This window comes from Drosophila takahashii, chromosome 3L (assembly GCF_030179915.1).
Source record: "Drosophila takahashii strain IR98-3 E-12201 chromosome 3L, DtakHiC1v2, whole genome shotgun sequence".
Lineage (NCBI taxonomy): Eukaryota > Metazoa > Arthropoda > Insecta > Diptera > Drosophilidae > Drosophila > Drosophila takahashii.
Genome location: NC_091680.1, coordinates 20,971,772 through 20,995,062, shown reverse-complemented (window position 1 = coordinate 20,995,062; position 23,291 = coordinate 20,971,772). Strand labels below are relative to the sequence as shown.

The following is a 23,291-nucleotide window of genomic DNA, read 5'->3' as shown; positions in this document are numbered from 1 at the left end:
CGTGGTGTGTGGGTGGTGCGGTGCTAACAAATGTGCGGCCTATTGACACATTCGCCGTGACACATTTCGTAGGGTAAATAAATTGTGTAAATCACATGTTCGGCTAACGAAATCCCAACCAAATTCTCAATGAAACCCTGGGCCTAAAGGAGTGGCGACCCAAGGGAATTCGATCAAATATGAAGGCCATCAGACGTGGGGCATCCACCGAATGCACACAGAATGCCCACTCCCCGGCCTCGGTGATTCGGTCACTGAGAAAACTCACGCCCACGGCATTCAAGATTCTCCGCCAGGCCATCGCCAGGGTTGAGGACTTGGGCACCATGGGCCAGAAGATCCGCCTGAACGATCGGGAACTGGAGGCCAACAAGGTGATCATGGCCGTCAAGAAGAAGGAGATAGTCAAGGGCTTACTGGACCCGAGCAAATTTACGCCGGGCCAGCACATCTTCAAGACCCTGACAGAGGTCCGCAAGTCGCCGATCTTCAATCTGATCAAGAAAATGCCCAAGGGCGGGGTGCTCCATGCCCACGATACGGCGCTCTGCAGCACCGAATATCTAATAAGTCTGACCTATCGCGAGAATCTCTGGATCTGTACCGCGGATGAGGGCTGCAAGGCGATTGCTTTTCGATTTTCCAAGGGGAAACCCACTCAGAAACCCCTGGAAAAATGCAGCTGGGAGCCAATGGCGGAGTTTCGGGAACGGCGCGGTGAAGATAATGTGACTGTATACCTCAGACGAAGATTCAGCATGTATCCCTTCTCCAAGTTCGTCTCGAACAATCAAGCCTGGGCACACTTCATGGGCATCTTTATTCTGCTGGACGGTCTGCTTTGCCACGCCCCCATTTGGGCTGAATACTATTACAACGCCCTCAAGGAATTCTCCGAGGACGGGGTGCAATATCTAGAGCTTCGATCCCTGCTTCCGCCGCTCTACTGCATCGATGGCGATGTGCTGACCATCCGGGACACGGTGGCCATATATAAATCGGAACTGGAGCGCTTCAAGGCCGACCATCCGGACTTTATTGACTCGAAGCTGATATATGCCCCGCTGAGAGGAGTGGAGCCCAGTGTGGTCGAGCAGTATGTAAAGACAGCTGTGGAACTAAATGTAAGTTTGAAGAAGATGAAATGAAGACAAACTTTTCTAACTTTAAGGGCCAAAGCGTCTAAATAATTAACACGTTTTAACATATTTTTTGAGATTTTAATTTTACTGTACCTATACACTGCTCTTACTTCTTATTTACATAATTGCAATTTTAAGAAAAACCATAAAAACTGTGGAATTTTGTTTTAATATAATATTTTATCGCCCTTGACTTACGAATCCCATTTTTTTTATTTTCATGGATAAAAAAAATTAAAAACACCTTTATAATTAAATGTTTATCACAAAAACTTACCTTTCAAATATGTTATGTATTTATTTATTTTTTTTATTACTATTTTATTGTTTTTATTATTTATTAAACAGAAAGAATTTCCCACCTTCATGGTTGGCTTTGATCTGGTGGGTCAGGAGGAGCTGGGTCGACCGCTGATAGATTTTGTGGAGCCCCTGCTGAAAATGCCCGAGCACATTAATTTCTACTTCCACGCGGGCGAGACGAACTGGTTTGGATCGGCCATCGATGAGAACCTGGTGGATGCCCTACTGATGGGCACCAAGCGGATCGGACACGGCTTCGCCCTCACCAAGCATCCGATGATGTTGCGACTGGCCAGACTGCTGGATGTCGCCATCGAGGTGTGCCCCGTGTCGAACCAGGTGCTCCAGCTGGGCGTGGACTACCGCAACCATCCGGCGGCTCTGCTGTTGGCCGCCAGTGTGCCCATTGTGATATCCTCAGACGATCCGTCCTTCTGGCGCTGCGCCCCGCTGTCCCACGACTTCTACTTCGCCTTCCTGGGCATTGCCCCGATGAAGGCGGACCTGAGGTTCCTCAAAAGCCTGGCCCTCAACTCCATCCGGTACAGTGCCCTGGTGGGCGAGGAAAGGCAGGTGGGCTACGAAAAGTGGCAGAAAAAGTGGGACAAGTGGATCGAGGATGTGGTGGAGAATAAGTGTGATTGAAAGAAGCTCCCCTTTTTAAATGAATACAACGCGGTAATTTTATATTTTCGCATTTAATTTATTTGAATCTCGCCTGCACACGGATAACTCTGACGCTAGCTAAGAGTTGACTTACATCGATAGAATTGATATGGGTGATGGCTAAGCTTCGCTCGTCACATGACCTAAATCAGAGAACTCGTTTCGGGATATTTTCGGGGGATATGTGTGGTTGGGTGTGGGGATACGAACGAAACATTGACCGTGGCATTCGCATTGGTATTTTCCTTATGGAATGCGGGCCTCGTCCATTTACATCCAGCTAAATTCTTTGTTCAAGCAGAATCTTAGGCGTATGTACGTGTAGATCTGAATACAAGTGAGTATATAGCACAGTTATAACTTGAATGCACACGAATTTAGCATTTGCTCATTTGGTTTTGAAGTATTTAAGCCTTTTACATCTATGTCTTTAAAATTATTATTACCATATAAGTTATTATTGGGCAGCATTCCATTCAAATGATTTTCTGAAAATTTTTCTTTTCGTTTGTTTTTTGTTTTCTTCTTTTTGTCGCGCTTGTTTCTGTGTATAGATGCTTGCAAAAATATTTGTAATATTCGGCCTGTGTTTGTTGTTCGCCCTTGGTTTAGTACTAACCCTATCGTTCACATACCTAAACTTACTGCCTCGATATGTTCAAATCCTAAGTATAACTCGCATTCGTCCTTCCAATTTTCCTTTACAATCTTAACCATCCTTGGGGCCTTAAGTATCGCTATGCTGTACAAATCTTAAACTCTACTCTCCTCTACAAATATCTCTGCCCTCGGCCGATCGGGTTTTATTTTATGGCTTGCGTGCGGATTTTATACGCTATGTGAGTTGCTGCCAGTGCTGTTGATGTTGCTGCTGTACATGTTGCTGCTGCTGCTGTACATGTTGCTGTTGCTGCTGTCGAAGCTTTTCGGCCTTCCAACTGGATTCGCCCACACTCAGTGGATAGGGTATAATATCCGGCTGTTGTTCCGAGGACATGTTGTCCACATCGTTGTGGTCCATGTTGTTGCTGTTCTCGACCACACCCTCTTCGCCGCTCTCCTTGTTGTTGCCAATATTCTTGCTGGTCGGCTCATTTGGTTCGCCATTAATTTCGTGGTTCCGGCCCTGGTTATTGTTTTTGTAATTGTAAAAACCATATTTATTTGTGTTAGACATATTGTCGTTGCTGTTGCTGCTGATGTTGCTGCTGTCGGCGTTGCAATTCTGTGGGGCAGGAAAAAGTGGAGAGGAGGGAAACATTTTAATATAAATTTGTGCTTAATTAAATTCTTGTCGCTCTTCCGGAATATTTGGTATGCAGCGGTTTTCGATTTTCGCGGGCTTTAACAATGGCCAAGAATAAATATTAAAAATTGTAAATATGAAAGAAGTCAATGTCAACTATATTGTTCGGAAGTAAAAATTCGGTTCCTAATGTTGATTTTTAAAACATAAACTGATATAAGGTTTGGGTAATTAATTAATTTGTTTAAAAGTAAATTTCCCGTTTTTATTACTATGGGCAAAAGATTTTTTTATTTTATTGATACACGTTATCTCAAAAGCTTCTAGATTATTTGTTTCGGTCGATTTAGTCAAGTGGTTTCAGCCTGGTAGATAAGGCACCTCAAGAACCGCAAGGTGCACTTGAACCACTTGTAGCTATTGCAAAAATTACACAAACAACACATTTCACAGAAAACAAATAGTAACAGCAATTACATTTTACATATATGGTGTGGGGAAAACAAATAATGATAAACTGACATTTGATATGAGAAGCCGTGTTACTTTTAACTTTACAAGAGGGTAGATAAGCCTTGACCAAGTAAACACAAGGTAAATGTTCCCTGTAGGAAAATATTATAGTCCACTAAGGCATTTGATTATGAAATATGAAATGTAATTGGGTCAATGTCTAGACAGATAGTTGGAACCGCAAAAAGGCACGGACTAATTTGATATAAAAGGCTGCATTTAAATGCAGAAGCTAACAACTTGAATTTGTGCTATAGAGCTACGTAATCAATCGCTTAAAAACATCATGAGTGCCTGTACAGACGGACCTGCTTTTGGAAAGACAAAGGAGACGGCCAGGATAGTAATTATCGGAGCTGGGGCCTCAGGAATCGCGGCAGCCACTAGGCTTTTGGAACAAGGATTCAAGAACGTCCAACTTTTCGAGGCGGAGGATCGCATCGGGGGTCGCATCAACACGGTTCCCTTTGCCGATAGCTTCGTCGATCTGGGAGCTCAATGGTGTCATGGGGAGGAGGGCAATGTGGTCTACGAGAAGGTCAAGGACCTGGATGTCCTCGATAGGACCGGGGACTTTGCAGGTTACTTTGTGCGCTCCAACAAGGAAATCCTCTCCGACGATCAGGCCAAGGCTCTTATGGAATTTAAAGACAATTTTGAGATGAAGCCCGATTGGGAGGGATCCGTGGGTGATGCCATCACCGAGAGCTACTGGAAGGAGGTTGGCCAGCAGCTGGTTCCCAACGACAGGAGCGTCGCCAAGGAGGCTCTGGACTCCTTGAAGCGGCACATTTGCAGTGAGGATGCCTGCGATCATGTCTTCGAACTTTCACCTCGAAGCTATCTAAACTTTGCTACGTCGGGTGGCGATCAGAATCTCAGCTGGCGGCGAAAGGGCTACTGGAAGTTTTTGAGCCTCCTGCTGAATGCCAACGAGGATCAGCCGGGTGACCAGGGAGATCTCAAGGGACACGTGCAGCTCAACAAACGGATAGCTGAGATCAATTGGTCGGGAGACGGTGAACTGACCCTTCGCTGTTGGAACGGACAAATAGTCTCGGCGGATCATGTCATTTGTACCGTCTCCCTGGGAGTTCTTAAGAAGAAGCACCAGAAGCTCTTTGTCCCAGCTCTTCCGGCTGCCAAAGTCAGGTCCATCGAGGGCCTCGGACTGGGCACTGTGAACAAGTTCCTCCTCGAGTTCGAGGAGCAGCCAATGCCGGAGAACATGAGAGGCGTCGCCTTCCTTTGGCTGGAGGAGGATCTCAAGGAGCTGCGAGGTGGCAAGTTCTTTTGGCTGGAGAGCATCAGCACCGTTCATCGAGTGGATCGTCAGCCACGACTGCTGGAGGGTTGGATAATCGGAGCCCATGCTCGGTATATGGAGACCCTCAGCGAGGAGAGGGTCCTCGAGGGTCTGCAGTGGCTCTTTAGGAAGTTCCTGAAGTTCAGCGTGCCCCATCCGAAAAGCTTCTTGCGCTCCCAGTGGCACTCCAATCCGAACTTCCGTGGCAGCTACAGTTTCTACCCCACCTATGCCGATGAACTTCGCACGGGACGCACCGATCTGGGGTCACCATTGGTTCATGTCTCGGGACGTCCAAGGGTCCAGTTCGCCGGAGAGGCCTCCAGTCGTAACCACTTCTCCACGGTCCATGGAGCCACTGAGTCGGGATGGCGCGAAGCAGATCGCCTCAATGAATTCTACAAAGGACGAGCTGAGAACTAAGGATCAAGTTTCCCCAAAAAATTGTCAGAAACAAACTCTATTTTGAAATCAATTCTTAGTTCTTCATTCTTAATTCATTCTATAAAGATTATTTTAAAATGTAGCTAATCGGTTTAGTAATTGGCATTAACAAGATATAAGATAAGGAAATTTGTCCTTAATTTTATTGACAAATAAATTACTCAATAAACCCGAAACGTAATATTTGTTATTTGGTTAATTAAAAATCGTTAGAAAAGTATTTTAAATCAGATAAATAATATGATTTTGTAAAGGTAAATGAGAAACAATCATTATCAGGTATTTCTAACACCTCAAGCAATTGGAAGTTCTCGTAACATTTACATATTCGCTTAACCTTTCAGCACCCAATCAAAATTCTTGTGTAAATAACACACCTGAATGCAGAACTATAGTTGCAAGGAATTTAATCTACTCAATGCAAGGGTGTGCCATCGTGCTTCTGCATAAAGGAATCCTAACTAAACCCATTTAATCCCGACGCAAGTGAGTTAGCTGTACAATTAAGCCGAATGTTCCACTCCCAGCTATGTCAAGAGTGCCAGCTCCGACTGTCAGCCACTCACTATCCCCATCTCGATCCCCATCCCCAACCACTTTCCACTTCACCCTCCCCTTTAACAGTCGCCATTGCAATCAGCAAACACAGAGAAATACTTTGCCAGTCATAACAACCATTACCTGGGCCATAACACAAGTCCGGCAAAGAACAGAAACAGAGACGGTAACAGGAATAGGAACAGGACGACTGCTCTGCCAGCTAGGCAAATGTGTGTCCTTTGGTCAAACAGAGACTTGTTTAACATTGTCACTCGAGGAGTCACGAGCACGTGGAGGCATGGAGGCACTGATCACAAAAAAGGGGTTCTTCAAACTGTGTTTCGGCGTTTTTATGATGATCAGGAGTTCCGAAAACCAGAATAAGGAAAATAAAAAATCTTATCTGTTAACAATAATAAGATTGTTTTCTTAGATTCTCAACAGAAAAACAGGCTATTAACGGAAATTATTTCTTAAAAGGGTTTATAAAACAATCGATAGCACGATTGATTCCATCGATGGTTTTTAAATTTAGGATGGCACTATAGATGATTTTAAAATCTAGAAAATTTAGCCAAACTAAATTTCATTTTTTGTGTCTTCAATCGATGTTTTTACAAACTAATTCCTTACTTTTTAAGACAATATTCAAGTTTAATTTTTAAAAAATTGCACATCAGTAAATTTGTTATAAGAAAAACTCTCCATTAAATATTTCTTATTTTATTTATCTAAAGGTCTTTTTTCCCTCAGTGTTTCGGTACAAAAAACCACATATCCGGCTGGCTATACACTGAAGGCAACGGAACCAGCGACTGGCGCTCCTGCAGCGCATTAACCGGGGGATCGGCACACTGGATTGGAACACGGAAGGGGAAGGGAGCAGGTTCAGCGGAAAGGCTACAACAGATGTGACCAACTTGTTCTCGGGCTTTCCTTCTTTCGACTCGAAGGGCGACAAAGTCGCATATGTAATTGGGAGGTGGCGAATTGGGGATGGGGCGATGAACTACGAGCAGGATACGACTACGACCACCAGGGCGACATGCAAACAAACAAACAAATGCAAGCATACAAAGCCAGACTGAGCATACACAGAGAGAAAAAGTGGTAATTCTAGAGCTCGGCTTTCCCAACAATTACCATAAAATCCGATTTACGACTTTAATTTGGTTTAACGTGAAGTTAAGTTAAATGGTTCAACAAAACTGAAACATCTTGCGGTGGCTTCGAAAGTATATTGAAACCTATTTATTAGCCACATTTTTAAATAAATTTTAAGTCCACAAAAAGTTAGTTTAAATTTAAATTATTTAATCGAGTGCATAGTAATGCAATCTGCAGCTGATATTAAAAATCCGAATATATATTTTTATATGCTTCCTAAAAGTATTTCTTCTGACTTGAATTTTTAATTCTATAAATATCGATTGAACTGAAAATTCAGAATTTTGCAGGATACTCCATTTTTTTCTCTCTGCCTAATGGGGTGGAATGGGTGGTCACATAAGGATAGAGCAGAAGCAAGGATATTTTGAATGTTTTGGCCCTGGCTTGGCATAAATTTGAATTTTCAACATGGGCAGCCAAAGTGCTTCTGCTGCTTCTGCCGGCCGGCAATTGCTGGGGCATTTCGGTAGTGAAATCACATGGCCAGTGCCTCTGATCCTGCTCCTGATTTTGCTCCTTCTCCTGATTCCTGGCTCCTGTTGGCCTGTTGTGGTTTTTGTGGCCATCCATGGCTGGCCTGGTCTGGTTGGCCTTTGGGCTGCGTTTTTTGTGCTGCACAAACTACTGGTATGTGCTAAACTGATTTCAGCTTTCCGTATTCCGTACGTAATCTGAACTTTTGCATGTGTGAGACCTCAGTGGCCACACCCCCTCCCACTGCCCCTTACCCGGCGCCCACGCCCCCTTGTATTGAATCGAGTGTTTGCAAATGTTCCGAAAAACAGGCGCAATTACAATGTTGTTTGCTGCTCGCTGCAAATGAGTTGGTCAACACACTCAGAAAAAAAATCGCCCTGAATTTTAGAAAATCGCCATACTTTTTAAGCCAAAGGCAGCTCGCCTTGCCTTTTAGAAAAAATATTTCTAAAAATTAGAAAAAATTTTCTAAAATTTAGGGTTAGTTTTTGCAAAATTGAATAAGAAGAAGAAAAAAATCGGGGAATCGGGAGTTATGCCGACTCCACCCCTCCCCTCTGTCGGTGTGGGGTGTTGTTGTTGGGGTTCTCGTTCCTCAACTTATTTTTCTCTCCTCTATTTAAACACATGGATGACGTCACGATGCTTGTACACAAACACACTTTTAATCTTAAATTGTAACTGAAATAATAACTGAAATTATTATATTATTTATTAATGATAAACATAAAAATCAAATAACTTACTATCCGGAGAAAAACATTTTGGTCGCTCGCGGGATTCGAACCCCTTACCTCACAGTTTGCAGTCAAACACTCTACCAGCTGCGCCAGGGAAGCATCACGAGAGGCGCTGTACAAAGTACATTCTCATTCTGTTCTCTTGGGTTCTCGGTTTATACTCTTATTTATCCATTATGTGCGTGTTAGCTTACCTAAATCCTTATTTGTATTAAAGTATACATTTTAATGCGCCAAAAAAAAAAAAAAAGACGCAAAAAATGTCCGCCTCGACGTGGGATCGAACACACGCTTCCGAATATAGGCGTAGAAAACAAATAATCCGCTCGCATTAGACCCCTAGGCTACAGATTGGGCCAATTTCCTAAATTGTAAGGCTATTTTTTCTTAGTTTGAATGAAAAATTTCTGAATAACAGAAAATTTTTCTAAAAGTGGATAACAAGAGGAGTTGATCTAATCAGGGTAAGTTTTTCTTATTATTTAGAAAAATATTTCTGAAAAATAGAAATATTTTCTGAATTTCAAGGCGATTTTCAAAGTATGGCGATTTTCTAAAATTTAGGGCGATTTTTTTTCTGAGTGCATGTTTGGCTTTTATTTGCCTTTTTTCTGTGTACGAATGCGTTTGAATTTTGTTAGAATTTTGCTAGGCTTGAAATTTAAAGAACCGAGCTCAGCCATCAAGTTTTTATGACTAGGCCAAGACACAAACAAAAACAATCTTATGGGAAAACTGACATTAAAATTGGCCATAAAATATAAATGAACTGTGGAAAGGCAGTAATTTTCAAGCGTGTCGGGCAGCTTGCATCACAATTATTTTACACTTCGACAGTCCAGGTATCAAGTTGCCCAGCAAAGTACTCACACTCAAAATAAATTTAACCCTAAATTTTAGAAAATCGCCATTAAAATTTCTTTTTTCTAAATACAAGAAAGTTATTTCTAAATCTAAGGACATTTTTCTTAAGTCAAGAAAGTTTTCCTTAAATCCAGGAAGTTTTTCTAAAATGTAGAAAATGGTTACCATGAACTAAGATCACCCTAAAATCTAGGAAAAATACCCTTAAAATTAGAAATTATTTTCTGAAAAATAGAAAGGCAAACAAAAGAATGAAATATTTTGGCAACGCCTTTTCTAAAAATGAGTGCCCTAACCCTAAAATTAAGCTAACCCTAAATAATAGAAACATTTCCTAAAAAGTAGAAAGTTTTTCTAAAAAATAGAAATAGTTGTTTTCACATGCTCTGGCACACCAAAATGTTCAATGCCAGAACTTGTCAGCTGTCGGGCGGCTGTACTCGTGGCGCAGACGGTTAAAGCACTTGGTTAACAATCGAATCGACCCTGGTTCGAGTCCCAGAGCAAACTATTTTTACCTTTTTTTTAAGTTTTTTTTTTAGTTTTTTTTAATTTATTTTATTGTTTTTTTTTTAATTTGTTTTTTTTAATCTTTTTTATTATTCCTTTTTTTTTATTGATGGCAAGCGGTAAACCGAAAATAATTTGGTTTATATTTAGCTATTTACTATATACTACACATAATATAAATTGCGATAGCATAAATATATGCATATGTATATACGTATGTAAATAAGTAAAACGCGAATGGTCAAAATTATGCAATTAGTATTCAAATGTGTTGTCCGCTTCACCCTTTACATACAATGCTCGGTTTGCCACAGCAAGTTTAAGTGCTACAATGGCCCAGTATGTAGGCCATTCGCTCCTCGCGCGGGAGACCCGGGTTCGAATCTCACCGAAGGACAAGTAAAAATGTAAGTTTTTTTCATGAAGATAAAATATTAACTAATCATAATTTCTACATTCCCAATCTTCCGCAGTCCCGTAGTCCACACTTACAACCACATTTGGCTTTGGTTAGATAAGAAATCCAAGCACAAATACATAATAATAAATACATAACCTTCAACATTCACAATATACAAGACAGACAACGCCTGCATATGTATATAGGAAGGAGTACATAATATATACGTATGTACAAAAAAAATCATGATTGAACATGTTTTTTTGTTTTGTTTTTCATTTCTATTTTTTAGGAAAATTTCCTACTTTTTAGAAATTTTTGCCCTTAAATTTAGTAAAACTACCCTAAAATTTAGAAATATGACGTCAAAAAAAATCAAAAATATAGAAAATTGTGACCCTAAAATTTAGGGCGAGCTTGTCTTGAAGACAAAAGTAGGGCGATTTCCTTGACTTTAGGGTTAATTTTATTTTGAGTGCAGATATTTATATGAGTTTATTAACAATTGAGTTGAAGGAAAAGGAAAGATTTTGGAAAATTGGATTCAATATTTGCCATAAATTGTTCCAGACTGCTTTAAAATGTAACTGAAACTATTAGGTCATAAGTTAACTATCTTTAAAAGCTATTATTCAACTACAAGTAAGATATTCAACTTATATCTAATCTTCCGTAACAGAATTATGGGCTGAATTGTAGTTATTAAACGCTTACCAGAAAGTGATAAACGATTAAAGGCCGAAAATAACTAAGTACGCCGATTAGATATGAAGGAGAACGAATAATAGTACAAAAAAAAAAAAAATTTTGTTAAATATAAAAAGAAACTCGTTTTTATTTATTTTTACTACAATAACTTCCAAGCTGGAAGAGGTATACGAGTAATTTCTTCACTGCCACTGAACAGAGCACTTAAATTAAATATACCTATACGCGTATTAAGTTTTCACGCCCCATTGCCTGTGGCCAATCTCGATTTCAGGGCTTTCGAAAACATTCACGCCAGAAGACTCAAGGGGTTTAAGCTCACAGCTGAGCGGTTCGCGACCGGTAGTAGAGGTGCAATCGATCCGCCTCCCGCCAACCCGTTTCCACGGCTCCATGGACCGTGGAGTAGAAGTGCTTGTGCGAGGCTTCGCCGGCGAACTGGAGGCGTGGCCTGCCGCCCACATCCTGGAGCGCCGCCTCCAGATCCCAGGCACCGGTTCTCAGCGCATCCGTGTAGGTGGAGCGGAAGGTGTAGCTGCCCCGGAAGTTGGGATTCGCATGCCACTGGGTGCGCAGCATACGCAATGGCTGGGCCACCGCGAAGGGCAGGAACTTGCGGAAGAGCCACAGCAAACCCTCCCTGACCTTCTCCTCGGTGAGGGTTTCCATGTGCCGGGCATGTGGCCCAATGATCCAGCCCTGCAGGATGCGTGGCTGCCTGGAAACGGGATAGAAGCCGAAAACGCTCTCCAGCCAAAAGAGTTCGGAGGCCCGCAACTCCTCCAAATCCTGCTTCAGCCACAGGCAATTGAAGCCGGGCCAATCTGCAGGCAGCGGGGGATGCTCGAACTCCAGGAAGAACTTATCCACTGTGCCCAGTTTGAGGCCATCGATGGCCCTAATTTTAGCAGCTGGCAGGGCGGGAACAAAGAGCTTCGCATGCTGCTCCTTGAGAACTCCCAGGGAAACTGTGCAAATGACATGATCCGCTGTGATCACCTCACCATTCCAACAGCGCAGAGTCAACTCATCCGCACCCTGCCAATTAATCTCGGCAATTCGCCTGTTGAGCAGCACCCGACCCTTGAGGACACCCAGATCTTCGGGCTGATCCTCCTGGGCCTTCATCAGTAATCGCAGGAACCGCTTGTAGCCCTTGTCCCGCCAATTGAGCAGCAGTTCGCCCTCGCAGAGCCAGTACTCTAGGTGACCCTTGCCGGAGACTTCGAAGAGGTGATCGGCTGCCTCCACGGATGACTCGAATTTGTGAAAGACTTCCAGGAACTCCTCGGCTATGGTGCGATCAATGGGCGGCAACTTGGCCAGTTCCTTCCAGTATTTCATGTTGATATAATCACCCAGGGAGCCCTCGAAGTCCAGGAGCTCCGTCTGCCTGTCCAGTATTGAGTTGTCGGCTATATCCTTAAGTTTACCGGCTATATCTTCGGATAGGACTTCCCTGTTGGATCGCACGCACTTGTAGGTTTCGTAGTGGCGTTCCGTAACCTCCAGGAGTTGCAGATCCTTGACCTTATCGTACACCACATTACCCTTCTCGCCATGGCACCACTGGGCGCCCAAATCAATCACATTATCGGCAAAGGGAATCGTGTGGACACGGCCGCCTATGCGATCTTCGGCCTCAAGAAGCAGAACATTCCGGAATCCCAACTCCAGGAGACGGGTGGCAGCTGCTATTCCAGCGGATCCCGCTCCCACGATCACAATCCGAGCGGTTTGTTTGGTCTTACTAAGCAGACGCACAGATGCGGAACTCATGGTGGCTAAAATATCTGAACATATATTTCTTATAACAACCGCCCGTGTTTCTCGTTCGACGTTCGGCTAGCAACTAAATCGGGTTTCTTTACTTTCACTCATTCTCACCACATTGTTTTCTAGTTTTTGCCCTCTTCTTCCCTATCTCTGCATATTTATGGGCCTCTGCGATAAGAACCCACCCTGCTGATAAGGAGGGTTTCATTGTTGCAATTAAAGCGAGTATAAAGCAATTGGCGGGCTTACAATGCATTATCAGCATTTAATTTTAAATTGCTAAGAAAGCGCAGAAGAGAAAAACTACAAATTAAGAGAGGGCTGCCTTGCTCTTAAATTCCTCTCACATACAAAAATAGCATTCGATTTTACAATATTTCACATTTCTGAAATTAGCATAAATCGTATGTGATCGCGAAAAGCTTATTAGCGCAAGCTACCGAGTAAATTTGCATATTTGATTGCTTATCAGTAAATTATTTTTAAATCGTTAAATTCCATTAATGTTTATAAATTAGAGATTAACGCTTTGTTTTTTTTTTACATATTTTTCTTTTGAGCATTTGTTATTTTTGCAAATGTACATTAATATAATCGGCATATTTTTGTATTTAAACATTTTTCAAATATTTATCTTTATGTATTTAATTTGAATTTTTTTCAAAAAATATATCTGCAATATTTTGGTACAAATTATTCCTAATAACTTTTCAAATAAAAATGTATAATAGGCTAAAAGTTTTCAGTTATCTTGCACGCCTAAGCCGATTCAGGACATCAACATTCTGTGGATTTGGTGCAATTCTTCCACAATCGACTACAATAGTCAACTACTTTCAAACGAAAAAACCCATTCAGAGCTTACAAAGGCAGCGCAAAACAAAAGCCTCACTTTAGGCGAACAAACAATCGCACGCGCACCCGCATAGCGTTTTAAACTCGCCACCCAAACGAATGCAACAAAATGTTATCGTTCGGTTTTCCAGTGGCGCAGTGAGCGAGCTCCTTTGATGAATGTATTCATAAAAATCCAATCATTGCAATTGCACAGCGCATACGGGCGGCGAAGGCAAAGGCATTCAAGATGAATTCGCCAAAATAATGGGAAAACACAACAGACACAACCAGAGCTGACTAAATAGGATTATGAAGAAAAGGCTAGTTAATACCCAGTCAAAAAAAGTACAATTTCCTTCTTAAGAACAGATATTCAAATAAAATAAAATTAAATAAAGTACTTTTCTTCAAGCATTTAAAATGATTTTGGAAATTAAAATAATTAATTGTTACCCTTTAATCTTTATCAGTTTTGTTTATTCTTAAAAAATGGTTCAAAATTGTAGTGATCTTTTAGCATAAAATATTCTACTCCCATAATTTAAAACTTCGTACCCACCCTCAATCCTATCATAACCACTCTTCTTGTAATATAAGGGGTATTTCCAATAGCAAGAAGGGAACGTTCCCAACAACAAAAGATGCGATTAAAATGACAAGTGAAAGCAATTTTCGTGCATCTGGTACAGCCAGTGCGGAGGGAAAAGCTGAAGGGGAAAAATGATTGTGGAGGTAAGAACACGACCGAATGATTGCCTCGAATGGCATGCGAATAAAGATGGCCAGTGTAATATGACATCGTTTATGGGCCTCCTGCCGCAGGAACATCGAGACGTCAGGACAAGAAAGCCCAAAACCCAAAACCCAACCCCTCTGGTACTCACCTTCGTGCTGCATTCACATTTCAGTATCCATTCGACGGCAATGAATTTATTCTCGATTTGTATCTGATGTGATTGCAGGAATTCCTGATCGATTGGCTCCAAGGCGACCGTGTCCCATAGCTCTGCATTCTCGAGCAGCGCCTCTCGGTCCACATCCTCATCATCATCATCATCATCATGGGTGTCCTTTAGCTGCCTTTTTCTGCCCAGTTCCCGTCGCTGTACGTAGTTAATTGGATCGACAGCATTTAAAGGGCACAACAGCTCCACCTGAAGGACCAACAAAAAAAAAGATGGATATGAAGGCAAAAGAGAATCATTGTAAAAAGATTGAAGATGTAAAGAGCAGAAATCTCAGTTCAGAGGCTTTCCTCTCCTGCGAAAAAATACATTTGCTAGGATGAGGACTTGTGAACAGGTGTTAAATTGATTCTGACATCTGGGCAGCATTTGACTTTTAATTTTGCTGCCATTTGGCATTGGCTCTGGCTGCTGCAGCTCTGCAAATTGACGTTTTAATGCAATTTGCTTTTCAATTAAAAGTAAAAGGAAGCAGGAAGGCAATAGCCAATAAACTAAACAACAACGGCATTGTAAAACTGTCTTGTGGGTATTACCGGCAAGGGAATTCCTGTCAATTATATTCCGGGGTATCAAATAAATATGCGAGTCTGTTTTGCAATGCACATAAATAAATATGATAAAAGGTTAATCGCGGTGACCCACAGCATAAATCCAAGAATAAATAAACAATAAAGAATGAATAATATATGTCAGAATGATTTTGATTATGCACGCAAATCGAATTGATAAAAAATATTTGCCTGCCTGAATACAAACAAATTAAATTGATGAAAGATATTAGTCTGCCTGAATAGCTTTCAATGTGTTGATGCTTTGATTTATTTATACATACTTTGCTTATGGCTTTAAATAAAATATTCAACGGTATTTGGCTGTTAAATTAAAACATGTACATTTTTTTCGAATTTTGAAATAGTTTTCAGAAATAAGATATTTTATATTGGATTATTCCTGTCGGTAGAGGATAATTTAATAAATGTTTCTCATAGAGTAATCCAACTTTAAAACTAATATTAAGTTAAATAAGATATAAATGTTTGAAATAAATTAATAAATAATGTAATATATTTCCAGGGTATCATTGCGTTTTAAATCTGTCACTATCCCAAAGGCGTCGTCTTTTAATGGTTGTTGATGGGATTGCTTTCAAATTAACGGTAATTTAATTGAAAACGACAAATAGCAAACAACAAGCAAGGACACCGGGAATGCAAATTTCTGCAAACTGCAAATGGAGCAATGGAAGGCGAAGGAAAAGCAGAAAACTCAATCCGCGAGGATTTTCATCTCTCCTTCTTAGACGCCAGGTGGTCGGACTTTAAGCTCAGCCCGTCTTAGCCCAGTTGCCACTTGGCAGGTGCGGAATATAGCCAGGGAATCCCTTCCTCATTTCTCTTTCCCACTCACCTGTATCGTGGTGGACACCGCCGGGGCACAGCACTTGACCCCGCGATGGCAACGGCCGCAGAGCTTCGGTCGATACAGCTTTCGGGAAACGCAGTCGCCCAGTCGAATCCTGGCAGGACCTAGGCGCTGGATACTCCGGCACTCGTGGCCCTTCTGCGACAGAAAAATATACAGAAAAGTGTAAAGACACAGATATTAGAGGAGATTGTTTTCAAAAAGAAATAATATTTAAATACGAAAAATAAATTCTATGCCAAAAAAATTGCGATAAAGCAAGTTTTTAATCAATTGATTAATATATAAAATGTAGTCTAAATACTTATTGTAAAGAATATTTTGTTAAACAAAATTATGCCAATTTATTTTAAAACTTAAAAATCGAGCATTTCCAATATTTTTTTTAAATTTGGTATACAAAGCTAAGCTAGAAGATAATTTCCTTATTTGTTAAAAAACTATTTTGCAATTTTAAATACAAGTTTAAAAAACCATCCCAGTCCTTTCGTGATTCCCCAAAGTGCCAAAAGAGCTTGGTCATTAAAGGGACACTCACTCGTATCCTGTGGGCAGGCTCCTCGTGCTCCTTGTGGTGATGATAATGCTGATGGGAGTGGCTGTGGGCGTGATGATGCTTCCGCTTGTGCGTCAACGAATGGCTCCTGCCCCGCTTATTGTCCTTGTGGTCGTCCTGGTCGCACTTGCGATTCTCGCAGAGCCGCAAATTGCTCAGTTGATGGCAGCCCGCGTGGGTGGAGGTGTGCCGCGTGGCGGTGCCAAGGCCGCAGCTCCGGCTGCAAGCGGTCCAGTTGCCGCTGGTGGTGCTGTTGTGGCAGGTGGCGTAAACTGCAACGAGTGGAGGAGAAAGGGTTGCTAATGAGCAAGCTTATGATCGGGGGGGCGCATTAATCACCGCGAAAAGACACGAAGCATGAGACTTAGGGCATTCAGGAAAAGCATCGATCTTAGGTAAAGGATAAGTTTGGCAATAAGACTACCACTTATTTACCTCAATTAATGCACTTTAAATCGTCATATTCCGAAAATTCGCTTTTACAAGGCATTTTTTGGCAATATTTAACCACAGTTACAGGGTTCTTGGATTTTAACTTAATTAAAACATTTGACAAATGCAACTCATTATCTTTCGAATTCAAAAAATCAAATAAAATTTTACCATTATCAGCACTTTAGCACAAAAATAGCTAATGTAAAAAATGCTGATTAATATGGACTTTAAAAACTATTTAAAATTATAATTACCTTACCTTAAAAATATTAATTTTTCCTCTCAGAAACAATCGATTATAATTATGCATTTTCTGTCTCCCTAAAAACTCTTAATACATTCTCGTTGAAATTTAAATCAAAACGTTGCCATTAAAATTAATCCGCTCAACATGAAGCCTGAAAGAACATCCTTTTCCAGCACTGAAGTGTACGCCGTCGGCGATTGGGATAAGCTGAAGATACTCCTATGGAAGAATTGGACTCTTCAGTGGAACCAAAAAATCCAAATTCTATGCTGTCTGCTTATACCAGTGTTGCACATGCTCCTTATTTTACTTATCCGCCTGATGGTGCTACCCGAATCGAAGCCGGAAATTCGCTACCAACCGGAATCAATATCGGACCTCAAGCTTTACATGACAAAGGTTACACAGGGAAATAGAATACTGCACGAGAATGGATCACTTAATATACCACGTAATTTCCTTTGCTACACTCCAGATTCGCCCGTTAATAGTGCTATTATGAAGGCTGCGGTTCTGCGGCTCAGACTTCTGGGGACTCGACCCTATGACACCGCATTGCATATGGAACGGGATATGGTGATGCATAACTTTTTGGCTGGAGTGCAATTCGAAGAGAATTCTGGGGCCAAAATTGACATTGGATATCCGCTTAATTTCAACTATTCCCTGCGCTTTCCCAGTGAGTTGCGGACCATGGAAGGGCCCATTATAGAGACATGGAGTACGTCCAGATTATATGTATCCTATGACGCCAGTGGACCCCGTAATAGAGAGCAGAACGATGGTGGAGTTCCGGTCGGTTATATTAGGGAGGGCTTTCTGCCCATCCAGCATGCCCTTACCATGTCCTGGCTGACCTTGGCCGCTGGCATTAAGGATAATGATCTTCCGCAAATACATCTTCAGCGATTTCCCTATAGAGCCTATAATCACGATCAATTGCTGAACGGCCTGCGTCAACTACTGCCCTTCATAATCCTGCTGAGCTTCATTTATCCCTGCTCGGTGGTTACCAAGTATGTGACGGCCGAAAAGGAACTTCAGCTCAAGGAGATAATGAAACTGATCGGCGTTCACAACTGGCTGCATTGGGTGGCTTGGTTCATCAAGAGCTATGCGCTGCTTATGATGGTGGCCTTTCTTATAATGCTAATAGTCATGGTAAAGTTTTACTCCTCCGTGGCTGTGTTTACATACTCCTGTTGGTTTCCCGTTCTGATATTCCTGCACACCTATGTCGTCTCCAGCATTTGTTTTTGCTTTATGATTGCGGTTTTCTTCAAAAAAGCCAGCACAGCATCGGCAGTGGCTGCGATTGGCTGGTTTATAACGTACATACCATATTCGTTTGCCTTCTACTATTACCATCGTCTTTGCCTCTGGCAGAAGCTACTCATTTCCCTGATATTTTCGAATTCGGCCCTGGGATTCGGCATCCATGTCATTATAATGTGGGAGGGAACCGGCGAGGGAGTCACCTGGAAGAATATATTCCACCCCGTCTCGGCGGACGATGATCTGACCCTGTTCTATGTGATCATAACTATGACTTTGGGGGCATTAATTTTCCTAACTATATGCCTTTATGTGGAACAGATACGCCCTGGTGAATTTGGAGTACCTCGTAAGTGGAACTTTATGTGCCGCAAAAACTTCTGGCGACGACTTATGCCTTTTTCGGTGGTGGAAAACTCCCAAGGAAACCCAAGATCTAAAGTGGCAAGTAAAAAGAGTTGCAAAAGTACTAGAGAAGTGGGCGTTCAGTTGTGCAACATTCAAAAGACCTATGGCAAACATAGAGCAGTCAAGGGATTGAGTTTAAAGATGTATCGCAATGAAATTACAGTATTACTGGGTCACAATGGAGCTGGCAAGACCACAACGATAAATATGCTGACGGGAATCGTAAGACCCACAAATGGAACGGCCATAGTCAACGGCTATGATATTCGAGACCAAATGGATAAGGCTCGCCAATCGCTGGGGATTTGTCCGCAAAATAATATACTCTTCAGGAACCTGAGCGTTCGCGATCACATCATCTTCTTTAGTAAACTGAAGGGAATACGTGGCACCAAGGCGGTGGAAAACGAGGTGGCCAAGTATGTTACCATGCTGAATTTGCAGGATAAATCGTATGTGGCTGCTGACAAACTTTCCGGTGGAATGAAGCGAAAGTTGGCCCTTTGTTGTGCTCTGTGTGGAAATGCCAAGGTTGTGATTTGCGATGAGCCAAGTTCGGGAATCGATGCCGCGGGACGCCGAGGTCTATGGGATCTGTTGCAGAGCGAAAAGGAAGGTCGAACTATTCTGCTAACCACTCACTATATGGACGAGGCCGATGTCCTGGGCGATCGCATAGCCATCCTGGCTGAGGGAAGCCTGCAATGTCAGGGTACTTCGTTTTATCTAAAGAAAAAATTCGGCACTGGCTATCAATTGGTGTGCATAACAAAGGTGGGCTGTGATGTAACCGCTCTGACCAAGTTGATAAACCAGTATGTTCCGCACATAAAACCCGAAAGGCAGCTGGGCACCGAATTAACCTATCGTCTTCCCACCGAGTACTCTAAAAAGTTTGCAGGATTACTAGAAAATTTGGATAAAAATCGTGTTGAGTTGCAATTGGAGGGTTACGGTTTGACTGGAGCCACCCTGGAAGATGTATTCATAACAGTCAATGCCAATAAAAGAGTTCGGGGTGGTGAAGAGGTGGTTCAGGGTAGACAGAGCCTGGGTTTCAAGGATATAGTATTTGAAAACAAAACGAGGGAAGAAAGACCTTTAAATCGCTACTTGATGTTTTGGCAGGCGCTATTTCTAAAAAAGTTCTATGTCACCAAACGAAATTACTGGCTAATGATTATACAGATTTGCCTGCCCATACTGATTATGACCTTGACCATATACAATTCTCGGGGCGGCAGGATTTACTATGAATTACCTCCAATGCCCGTCTCCATTTATCAGTACAAACACACCTATGTTGTGTTGGAGGACCAAGATCAGGCTTCGGGAATAGCTAAGGATTATACGAGATATTTGGAGCATTTTGGAAAGAGATATACGTTGCTAAAGACTGGAGACTTGAAATTTGAGGACTACATACTGAGTCTTGGGGTGAGTCATAGCCGAAGGGTTGACTACGATTACCTAGCGGGCGTTACCATTGGCAGGGAAAACTTAACGGTGTGGCTGAACAATAAGCCCCTTCACACCGCTCCATTGACTCTCAACGTATTGCACAATGCCTTGGCCCTGAAATTACTGGGCAAAGATGCCTCGACGTACGTAACTAACGAACCACTACCCTATAGCGATGATACCAAAACCTTGCGCCTGAATAAGGGTCAACGTTTGGGCGCCGAAATATCCATTAACTTATCCCTAACCATGTGTTCCGTAACGGCCTTCTATGCGATTCCGATCATCAAGGAGCGGGAGACTAGGGCCAAGCTAATGCAGCTTTTGATTGGCGTGGATGTGTGTGCCTACTGGCTGAGTCACCTGATATGGGATTATCTAATACATATCCTATCATCCCTATCGGCTGTATTTACGATCGCCGCCTTCCAGGAAATTGGCTACTCAACTCCCTTGGAACTCAGTCGCTACTTCTTCTTGCTGCTCATATTTGGACTGGCTGCTCTTCCTGTGAGTTACGTAATGGCCGGTTGCTTTTCCGATCCGGCCACGGGTTACACTCGCATTGCCATCTTCAATACCTTGACGGGAACTGGAATGTTTCTGCTGGTTATAACCCTCAATTTCGATGCCTTCCACATGAAGGAATTGGCCGACGAGTTGTCCTGGTACTTTCGAATATTTCCCCACTTCAGCTTGGCCAGTTCCACGCACAACATCCACATAGGCTCGAATATTCGGCGAGGCTGCAGTATGACTGGCATACGGAATTTACCCAAATCATCGCGTTGCCGCAATGTTCCACTGTGCTGTGATATTCCGGATTTCTTTGGCTGGCGATTCCCTGGTGCCTTGCCAGATATCATATATCTCCTGGTGGTGGGCCTAATATTATTTTTGATACCCATTTTGCAAGACGCTAGGGTGAACGATTTTATTGGAGAAAAGGTATACAAACTGTTTTCGAACCGAAAGCGTTCTACAGGAGGATCTTCGGCGGAAAATGAGGATGTACTCGCTGAGCGATTGCTAGTGCGGGAAATGATTAAGTCGAAACGAAAGGATGTACCTCTTTTGGTGGACAACATTACCAAGCGCTATAAGGATAAGCTCGCCGTTAGGGGAGTTTCGTTTCACGTCCCCCATGCCGAATGCTTTGGTCTCCTGGGCATCAATGGAGCCGGTAAGAGCTCAACCTTTAAGATGCTCGCTGGGGATGAGAAAATCACCTCAGGCGATGCCTATTTAGATGGCCTAAGCATAGCTTCCCATAAAGTTCACGGCAAAATCGGCTATTGTCCACAGTTTGATGCCCTTTTCGAGGATCTGACTGGTCGGCAAACGCTAAAGATCTACTGCCTTTTGAAGGGTGTGCAACGTCGTCATGTAAATCCAATATGCCTTGCACTGGCCATTTCCTTTGGATTTTCCCAACATTTGGATAAGCAAACGAAGTATTATAGTGGCGGTAATAAGCGAAAACTAAGCACTGCCATTTCGGTACTGGGAAATCCCTCGGTCTTGTATCTGGATGAACCCACCAGTGGCATGGATCCCGGGGCACGGCGACAACTGTGGCAAGTAATTGGTCATATTCGCACTGCCGGCAAGTCCATTGTCCTGACCTCTCACAGTATGGATGAGTGCGAGGCCCTGTGCACCCGATTGGCCATAATGGTGGATGGCGAGTTTAAGTGCATAGGAACGGTGCAAACCCTAAAGAATCAGTACTCAAAAGGGCTCGTTCTGAAAATAAAGGTCAAGCACAGGAAGAAAACATTTCAGAGAATTGTGGAAAATTCGTCTTCCTCAAGCCAACATAATTCGGTTGCCGACATTGATTCCAAAGATATTAGAGTGGGTTCTATTGTGGAACATAGTTTGGCAGATCGAATTCTTAAGCTTCATAGATTTATACTTAGAGAGATCCCTGACGCCGAACTCAAAGAGGAATACAACGGACTTATAACATACTATATACCACAGACAAAAATATTGGCCAACATTTTTCAGATCCTTGAATCGAACTTGCAAAAGCTAAATATTGAAGACTATTTAATTATGCAGACACGATTGGAGGAAATATTCCTGGACTTTGCTTTAAAGCGTGATGGTTCTTTAATAATTAAAAAGAGGTGGGTGCTCTATTTTGTATTTTAATTGTCAAGTTATAATAGAAAGTTTTTTACTTTTTCAGAAAATGTTGGTGTTGCTAATTTATTGATTCGTAATAAAATATTTTAATTTTTTATTTTATATTTTTATTTATTAAGTGGAATAGTGAGTTCAACGCTGAGCATGAAGTGGTGCCCAGGATTGGCAATGAATCCTTACTCAAGGCCTCAACCACTCGGCTTCCCATTTAAGTCGCCAAAGGCTATTCCCCGTAGCTGATGGCAGGAACGCTTAATATCTTGTTTATTTATTGCATTCTGCGCGTTTAATTAACACTTAATCCCTGTGTAAGTAATTACGCTGCTGCTCCAGCATTTGCTTCTCGTGGCCTCCAGTCTCGTGATGGAATAATTCATCTTCATAAATACGCGCTGCACTCTCTACTCGGTTTTTGGGGTAGGATGCGGGTTTTTGGGGGGCGCTTAAAAAGCATTAAGTTGCGCATCGGACACAGCACGACACGCCCCTGAGCGCCATTAACTCAGGACAGTGGGCGGTGGGAGGGGCAGGAAGTGGACACAATGGGATGGCCACGGCCATAAACACACTTATAAAACAATAACAAGGCCATGGTAAAGGAAATGTAAGTGCGCTTAGAGAAAATATCCCCTGAAGTTGAGTTCTCTTATTATAACTTTCCTCCTGCGAGACATTAAATATTTTTGCAATATCTAACCAAATAATTTTTACAGCTATTTACAT

General features: G+C 42.2%; 5 protein-coding genes across 6 annotated transcripts in view; 3 read left to right on the top strand and 2 right to left on the bottom strand.

The window, feature by feature from the left end:
- Positions 1 to 37: 37 nt before the first annotated feature.
- Positions 38 to 2,121, top strand: Adgf-B (Adenosine deaminase-related growth factor B). The gene is made up of 2 exons (XM_017148039.3): positions 38 to 1,124; positions 1,491 to 2,121. The coding sequence occupies exons 1-2, from the start codon at positions 180 to 182 to the stop codon at positions 2,088 to 2,090; spliced, it is 1,545 nt and encodes a 514-aa protein (XP_017003528.2). The 5' UTR covers positions 38 to 179; the 3' UTR covers positions 2,091 to 2,121.
- Positions 2,122 to 2,139: 18 nt separating this feature from the next.
- Ccn (cellular communication network factor protein Ccn) overlaps positions 2,140 to 23,291 on the bottom strand; it is a 61,741-nt gene continuing 40,589 nt past the window's right edge. Inside the window, exons 7-10 of the mRNA XM_017148042.3 lie at positions 16,571 to 16,860; positions 16,018 to 16,170; positions 14,527 to 14,796; positions 2,140 to 3,336 (exon numbers count right to left, since the gene is read on the bottom strand). Coding sequence (XP_017003531.2) covers positions 2,947 to 3,336; positions 14,527 to 14,796; positions 16,018 to 16,170; positions 16,571 to 16,860 — 1,103 coding nt within the window. The 3' untranslated portion in view covers positions 2,140 to 2,946. The remainder of the gene's footprint in view (positions 3,337 to 14,526; positions 14,797 to 16,017; positions 16,171 to 16,570; positions 16,861 to 23,291) is intronic.
- LOC108061712 (spermine oxidase) lies at positions 4,117 to 5,766 on the top strand. Its single transcript, XM_017148041.3, has one exon. The coding sequence runs from the start codon at positions 4,157 to 4,159 to the stop codon at positions 5,597 to 5,599; it is 1,443 nt and encodes a 480-aa protein (XP_017003530.2). The 5' UTR covers positions 4,117 to 4,156; the 3' UTR covers positions 5,600 to 5,766.
- Positions 11,142 to 12,863, bottom strand: LOC108061711 (spermine oxidase). Its single transcript, XM_017148040.3, has one exon. It carries the CDS (start codon positions 12,806 to 12,808, stop codon positions 11,348 to 11,350), a length of 1,461 nt encoding a protein of 486 aa, XP_017003529.2. The 5' UTR covers positions 12,809 to 12,863; the 3' UTR covers positions 11,142 to 11,347.
- On the top strand, positions 17,354 to 22,646 carry LOC108061640 (phospholipid-transporting ATPase ABCA3). 2 transcript variants are annotated; one of them, XM_070214494.1, is made up of 3 exons: positions 17,369 to 17,669; positions 17,746 to 22,549; positions 22,612 to 22,646. In XM_070214494.1, the coding sequence occupies exons 1-3, from the start codon at positions 17,492 to 17,494 to the stop codon at positions 22,628 to 22,630; spliced, it is 5,001 nt and encodes a 1,666-aa protein (XP_070070595.1). In that variant the 5' UTR covers positions 17,369 to 17,491; the 3' UTR covers positions 22,631 to 22,646. The 2 variants fall into 2 exon arrangements, with proteins under 2 accessions (XP_070070594.1, XP_070070595.1); XM_070214493.1 differs by having other exon boundaries at positions 17,354 to 22,549.

Bases quoted from the DNA above. Each gene is read 5' to 3' on its own strand.
- Adgf-B (XM_017148039.3), top strand. From the start codon at position 180: ATGAAGGCCATCAGACGTGGGGCATCCACCGAATGCACACAGAATGCC. The intron at 1,125-1,490 runs GTAAGTTTGAAG...TTTATTAAACAG, and splicing joins AGACAGCTGTGGAACTAAAT to AAAGAATTTCCCACCTTCAT.
- LOC108061640 (XM_070214493.1), top strand. From the start codon at position 17,415: ATGAAGCCTGAAAGAACATCCTTTTCCAGCACTGAAGTGTACGCCGTC.
- LOC108061711 (XM_017148040.3), bottom strand. From the start codon at position 12,808: ATGAGTTCCGCATCTGTGCGTCTGCTTAGTAAGACCAAACAAACCGCT.
- LOC108061712 (XM_017148041.3), top strand. From the start codon at position 4,157: ATGAGTGCCTGTACAGACGGACCTGCTTTTGGAAAGACAAAGGAGACG.